This window comes from Hibiscus syriacus, unplaced genomic scaffold, assembly GCF_006381635.1.
Source record: "Hibiscus syriacus cultivar Baekdansim isolate YM2019G1 unplaced genomic scaffold, ASM638163v2 tig00117046_pilon, whole genome shotgun sequence".
Lineage (NCBI taxonomy): Eukaryota > Viridiplantae > Streptophyta > Magnoliopsida > Malvales > Malvaceae > Hibiscus > Hibiscus syriacus.
The window spans coordinates 595,413-602,596 of NW_024063536.1; the positions used below are offsets into that span (position 1 = coordinate 595,413).

At 33.7% G+C, this 7,184-nt stretch overlaps 1 protein-coding gene across 1 annotated transcript; it reads left to right on the forward strand.

The window, feature by feature from the left end:
* The first annotated feature begins 248 nt into the window (after window positions 1–248).
* Window positions 249–6,009, forward strand: LOC120197097 (autophagy protein 5-like). The gene is made up of 8 exons (XM_039198716.1): window positions 249–467; window positions 539–663; window positions 765–831; window positions 1,197–1,286; window positions 1,872–1,959; window positions 4,129–4,263; window positions 5,320–5,448; window positions 5,579–6,009. Exons 1-8 carry the CDS (start codon window positions 369–371, stop codon window positions 5,914–5,916), a joined length of 1,071 nt encoding a protein of 356 aa, XP_039054647.1. The 5' UTR covers window positions 249–368; the 3' UTR covers window positions 5,917–6,009.
* Window positions 6,010–7,184: the final 1,175 nt, after the last annotated feature.

A 7,184-nucleotide genomic window follows, 5' to 3' on the forward strand; every position in this document is an offset into this window, starting at 1 on the left:
ATTTTGATTAAAAACACTTTTCCAATATTTTTTATTCTTCAAAATTATTTATTTAATGTTATTTATAACTCCAAAACTAGTTTAATCTCCAAAACATTTTTAATAAACAATGCTAAACAATAACATATTCAGAACCTAAGAAAAATGTTATCGAAAATATTATTAACGTCTTTATTTAATTGTATATTAAGACTTGACACGTAAAATTTACCCGTGTTCCGTGATTAGTGAGTTTTACTCTAACGTAGTATTATTTTCTCTCCTTTTCTGTCAAAACAGAGCGCATCTCCTCCCAACCCTTCTTTAACCCTGCCGCCGTCGTCGGTGGCGTCGCCTTTTCAATCCCCATTCCGGTTTTGGCAGCCGCAATGGCCGCACAAAAGTATGTATGGGAAGGAGCAATTCCTCTTCAGATCCATCTTCACGAATCCCAAGTCACCGCTCTGCCCCCTCCTCCTCCTGCTCTGGTCAACTATTGTTCTTGTGTCTTTCTCCTTTCTCGTTCTACCTTTGCTTTGCTAATTCTAAACCATTTCAGATCTTAGCTCCGCGGATCGGATACCTGCCGCTGTTAGCGCCTTTGATTAAGCCTTATTTTAGCAGCACGCTTCCTCCCGGGGTTGATACCATTTGGTTCGATTACAATGGCCTCCCTCTCAAATGGTCCTTCTTTCTCTAAACTTACTCGCTTTGAATTTCGTTTTGTATTGTTTAATTATTCAGATATGTTTGAAAACCGAAATCCGTAAGCTGTTCTGTTGCAGGTACATACCAACCGGAGTTCTTTTCGATCTTCTGTGCCCCGAGCCTGAAAGGCCTTGGAATATCACTGTAGGTTGAAGTTCCCTTTAACTAATGTTTTATCATAATATAAATTAGTGGATGCTTTTCTGTTCTAGGTTGCCTGTGAATATATTTCCCTTCTATAGCAATGCTGAATCATTGTTTCTTTACCTACTAAATAAAAGTATTATTGAACTACTCTTGTTTTTTGAACTTTGATGCATGATTTAAACCTACCCCAAAATAATAAACATTAAGAAAGGGGGGGGAGATTCAAGAGATGGAAGAACTTTTATACGCTGGTAATTCGTAGGAACGGAATGGTTTTAGGATATAGGTTCTTATTACTTTATTTCTTACTTTTATCCCATTAATTAGTTATCAATTGAAGGTTTTAATCTTCCTGACTACAGGTCCATTTTAGAGGATATCCAGGAAATGTATTGATACCGTGTGAAGGAGAAGATTCTGTAAAGTGGAGCTTTATAAATTCATTGAAAGAGGTTAGTACAGTTGTCCTAGAAATTGATAACGCCATTTTCATGGGAAACTCACTGCTACTGCTGGTCAAAATGCTAACAGTTTTACTGGGTATTATATTGTTGTACATGCACAATTTTCTTATCATTCATTGCTCTGTATAGTTGAAAAATGGAAAGTAAGTTAGAATTCTGATATTTTTTCATTATATCCTTTCTAAGCTAAGATAAAAAGGTAACTTCTAAAAGTTGAAAAGGTCATTCTGGCATCTTTTGCGGTTTTAGAGTTTCGCATTTTCTGTTATATTTTTAAGATGCTTTTTTGGTTATTTTGTAAGATGCATGCATATTTTGGATTTTTCATAAAAGAAGTACAGAACAAAGTAAATCAAAATTCCTTAAATGCTGGATTTTGATGTTTCTCACTATGCTTGCTTTCACTCTCTTTTAATTTGGCGTACTTTGATGGTGCATATGCATAGCCACTTAGTTGCTTTTGTTTACTCCTCTCAGATTTGTCTCTTTTTGTAACAAATCTTCATTTGAATTGGATAATTAAAATATGTTTTGTCACTGTTCATCTGTAACAGTGTTCTATTATGCCAACAGGCGGCATACATAATGAATGGAAATTGCAAGAATGTTATGAACATGTCTCAGTCTGATCAGTTGGATCTTTGGAATTCTATCATGAATGGTATGTATGTTCATTAATATGGACTCAAGTCTAGTGTTTGTTTCATTTGGTCTTTAATCATTTTTAGTAGGAAATTTCTTTTATATAGTTATAATATAAAGCAGTCAAGGGTTAAGGTGGTGTTAGCTATAAATATATATTTACAGCTGGAATTTATTTCTAAAGCAATTTTTTCCCATTTTGAGCCTTGATTTGGCTTCTTATTATTCTATGATCTATTATGGATCAACAAAGTTCTGCCATTTTCTTCTAGGATGCAAAAGAGCACTTTGATACTTTAGTTACTTCAGGTAGCTTCATTGGGGCATGTTGAGGAATGCAGTAAGCTAAATTCTTTCCAGACGGATAACTTTGATTACTTTTGAGTAGCTTGTTTTGGTCTGTTGAGTAATCAGTGCTTAATCCACTTGCATGGGTCATTGCATGATCATGATTAATGGAATGAATTCCTGGGGGGGGGGAGTTCTAACTAAAATGGGGGGGGAATTCTAACTAAAATGAACCTACTTCTAGCATTTTTCACAATTTATGGATTTGAACACTTGAATGTGTTTGTCCTTCTGTCAACTTACACATTTTTTGAATTGACCAATTTCATATTTCTTATAGCCAACAACTGCACTAGCCTTCCTATTTCGTTCTTAGGCATGGTCTCAATTTGTCAAAGGTTACACTTTAAAAGTTAAATAGTTAATGTAATATTATGATTTTCCGAAGCCACATATATTATATATTTTAAATATGGGAAAATCTAAATTTCATTTTGCTTTTCCCAGTCATGAGTGGAAAACCTGTCTTCCTTTCCTGCCCACTGGTTTAATGAAGTCTTTGTTCATTTGTAAGAAAGAAATGAATGGTTGTTTTAAGTACATTCAGTTGTGTAAATGATGACATGTTGAGAAAATAAATAAGAAAATATTTCAGGTCTATGTTTCCCATATAGACTATTCAATACTTACAGGTTTTAGGATTTAGGATCATTTTCTGCATGCAACGAGAAAGAAGGTTTCAAAGGAAAATTCAGAAGCTGATGTTATGATTTGTAGGGCTTTTATGATTCAAGTATTATGATAGCTTAAACCTGAAGTACAGTATTAAATAAGGATTTAAAGTCTTCAGATTGAGAGCAGCAATAGAGAAAAATAAAATTTCATCCTAGTGGTTAGTCATATGGTTTCTAAGGGAACACAAAGAACTTTTTCTTGAAAGTTATTTCCAATGGCTGAATTGACTTTAATGTCATAAATAGGTGTACTTGATATAGAAAAATGAGTTTAATAATAATAACTAGACGAGCCTTAATATTTGCTTGATATTGTGGCAAACAAATTTGCAATTTCTTTCAGCCTTATTTGCTGCTCTCTCTAATTCTCAACACTTCTTGATTCGGATTGTTATCTAATCTTATCTAGAAATTTGCGTTTTTACTCTATGAAAATGGCATCCATAGTTGTCAAAATGTTCCAACTTATCTAAAGAAATTTAATCTTTTTGTAGTATCACCTTTCAAATTCTTTAGTATGCGTGTCCAGTGATCATTTTAGTTCAAATAAATTAAAATGACATTTTTTTGGGATATCTTAAAACAAAAAGAAAAGTGGATGTTCAGTTTGTAATGGAGAGGGTTAAATGTTCGAATCATAATAATTGATATATAGGATATGATGTGTTTTCCTCTGGTCCTGCAAACATGGTAGTATTGATTGTACAGAAACAATACAAATATGAAAGTATACCTTTTTTTTCTGATAAGAATTGGAGGTCTCATTTAAAAAAACCCTTCATAATTACCAAAAACTAAAGAAGTTTTCATTAAAAAGTTAGAGGAGAAAAAGAGTACCTCAGAGATTTATTAATGAAAGGGATTTAAATACCCCAAATTACAAAGTATTAAAACCTTACACAAACATTGCCCAAATAAACAAAAAACACCCATAAAAAATTCCTATATTGCCCAATCCCTTTTTAGATAATTCATTCGCTTCCCAGTTTGCACTTCTACTAATAACCCTTGACAATTTGTATACCTTCTTTATGTGACATTTCTTTCTTCCTCCCTCACCATTCCCCCCACCCCACCCCACCCACACACACACCCACACAACAATTTTTCTTTCTTTAAGAAATTATCAATGTTCCAAGTTGACTCTCAAAATTTGGTTCTGACAGGCAATTTGGAAGCCTACCAACGAGTCTCATCTAAGCATAAACTTTCAACAGTTGACGACGAGTATACAAGTTTGTGGTTGCCAAAATCTCAACAATCCCTTGGAGAAACCGATTTAACTGCTCAAGTGAAGACAGGTTTGCATATTTGTCATTATGCTTTAGACAAAGACACATGAATTGCATCAAGTCAAGTTATCGGGGTCTCATATGTTTCATAACAAATGGGAAATATTTTAATGCTTTGGGTTGTTGAATTCTAGCAAATCCGAGAATTACCAAAGTGGCCTTAACACTTAAGGTTCTAGGAAAATAGAAAATGAACAATATAAGTTCTAACCTAAAGAATCTTAAATTGAGAGTTAATTATATCTAGTTTAAAATCAGTTTTTATAAAATGCCCGTCCAGCTCAGTTGGTAGAGCACAAAGCTCTTAACCTTGTGGTCGTGGGATCGAGTCTCACGGAGGGCTTTCATAATTAAGAGGTCTCCATGGAAGCTGCTCTTAACCTGGTGTTGGGGGCAGCCTACTATCATACCTCTCCCTTACCCCATTGCTTATGGGAAAAAAGGGTCAGCTAATTTTAAATCAGTTTTTATTTTATCCTTTATCACATAAACCCTAGAGTATTCTTGACATTTCCGTTATCTGCATCAGTTATCTGCCTATTTCCTATCTGTCTATTGCACCTTTTCTTGAGTCTGGCCTGTTCTTGATGTATGATGATCTTAATCTTTGAATGTACATGTTGACAGTCTTCTATCCTTACTAGTAAGAAACCATAATTAGCTACTTAGCAGACCAAACTATACAAAAGCAACTATGAATTAGATTCAATCATTGGTGCAGTTTGACAGCAACCTATTCAGTTGCCAGTTGCCAGTTGCTGAACCCTACCGAGCGCTATCAAAATATTGTGAAATAACTTGTTTCTATATAGTCCATCTGAAATAGAAAACTCCTGTCAGTACTCGGTACGAATTCTGTTTCATGTTAATGCATATTGTACCACGGTAAGCAATCACTAATCTATGTGAGAATGTGCATCTTAACTAGTTGATATACATTTGCTGATATGCTTGAAGAAAAACAATTCAGGTTACATTCAAATTTGGTTGCGAGTCACTTTTAATATAAATCTTTTCATCATCCTTAAATTTATTTGTTTTTAATTGTTGGTGAGCTATTGTTAGGAAGAGTTCCAGTTAGATTATATGTTTTGAGCGTAAGAGAGGACTTCCATGATTTGGACGAGATGCCCCGAGTTGATAGTTGGGAAAAGATCTCTTACATAAATCGACCAGTTGAGATCCGCAAAGAAGGTAAGCAATTCCTCTTACGCAATCAAACATGTGAACTGTCAACTATTGCATGTGGAGAAATGAACCGGTTGCTTATAGACGATATGCTTTGATTGGCTTATGTGCTACCTGTATTCCTCCTCCTGTGCAGATAAATGCTTCACTTTACATGATGCTTTGAAAACCCTTCTCCCAGAATTATTTTCGGATGAATCCTTAACTAATGTAAAATTAACTGGAGTAGATTTTGAGAATGCAACTAGAAACCCCAATGAAGATGTAAGAACTGATAAAGTAGTGGAAGACCAGGGACAAAGTGCATATAAAAACCCAGAGGGTGGCCACATTTCTGGTAGAGCCGAAATCAAGCTTATCCGAATTCAGGGTATCGAACCGAAGCTAGAGATACCCTTTTCTTGGGTGGCAAACAATTTAATAAATCCGGACTATTTCCTTCACATCTGTGTGTATGCCAAAGTTGGCCAATAAAATCCCACATTTAGGGATGGATACATGTGGATATGTTTTCCCTTTGTGACGAGGAGGTTAGCGTCTCATCCTTTAATTCATTTAAACTTTGAATATGCTGATTACGTATGTCTCGGCTAGAAAAAGAAGCCACTGTGTTGTGTAAAAGTAACCATGAACCAAGCTAGATAGCCCAGTTTGAAGACTTGAATTTTTTTATAGATATTAGCACATGGTTTATTTGTTAAGACATGTTTAATTTAGTATGTACTGCAATAACAATAATGTCAATCGAACTAAGATTCAATTTATTATAGGAGACTTAATTTTAGATATACAAAAAGAATAAGAACTTGGAGCATATTTTAAGGACTCATATGTGTTAGAAGCTTTACATATGTTTATTTATAGTTTTCTAAAACTGACTCTTACAAAGAGAAATCGTATAATAAAAGGAAGAAAATAAGAAATATTAAATTAGTTATATAAAATACTATTCAATCATTTTCCCTGGATGGGATTACCGGTTGAGTTGTGGGTATGTACGAATGCTGTAATATTTTTGTTGATCTTTCTTGTCTATGAATGTATATCTTTCTTGATTTTCTTGTCCATGAAACAACTACTCACTACTTGTCCACCATCTTATGCACTTAACGATATGCTGGATTCGAAAATTCAGGACAGAGTTTTCTTTAAACAAATTATGGTTATATATCCTGAATATCTTACCTTTTTTTAAAAAAAAAAAGTAAAAAACAATCGAGGTTACATTCAAATGCAACTAGCCAATTTATAGTGGAAATCCAACAGCTACAATAAGAGAATAAATGTCTGAAAGACTGAAGAACATCAATTAATATCCCAACCAAATTGATATTTGGTGGAGCAAAAAGAAAGGGTAATTCTTTCATTTACAGTTACGTGGAACTATTTGTAAGAGTAAGAGACATGTTGAGGGATGAATAAAAAATAATATATTAGGGGCGACCATATAAAATTTTGAGAGACGAATTTATGAAATTTTAAGTGATAAAAATAGATTATTAACAGAAAAATATAAAGAAATATTTCAATTAAATGAGAATAAAATTTTTTTAGGAAACGATTGTTTCTTAAGGTTTATCGGTACATTGGTCATGTCATAGGCGTGTTAATTAGAAATAAAGTTCTTATTAGGAACTAGACAGATAATTGATAATCTGAGTGTACTGATAATAAGTTTTGGAACCAACATCCCACGAAAAGAATTTGAAATTTGTTTATTCATGAACGTTGAACTTAATTAT

Coding starts and splice junctions, on each gene's coding strand:
- LOC120197097 (XM_039198716.1), top strand. CDS start 369: ATGGCCGCACAAAAGTATGTATGGGAAGGAGCAATTCCTCTTCAGATC. Junction 832..1,196: donor AAAGGCCTTGGAATATCACT/GTAGGTTGAAGT, acceptor TCCTGACTACAG/GTCCATTTTAGAGGATATCC. Junction 1,960..4,128: donor TTGGAATTCTATCATGAATG/GTATGTATGTTC, acceptor TGGTTCTGACAG/GCAATTTGGAAGCCTACCAA.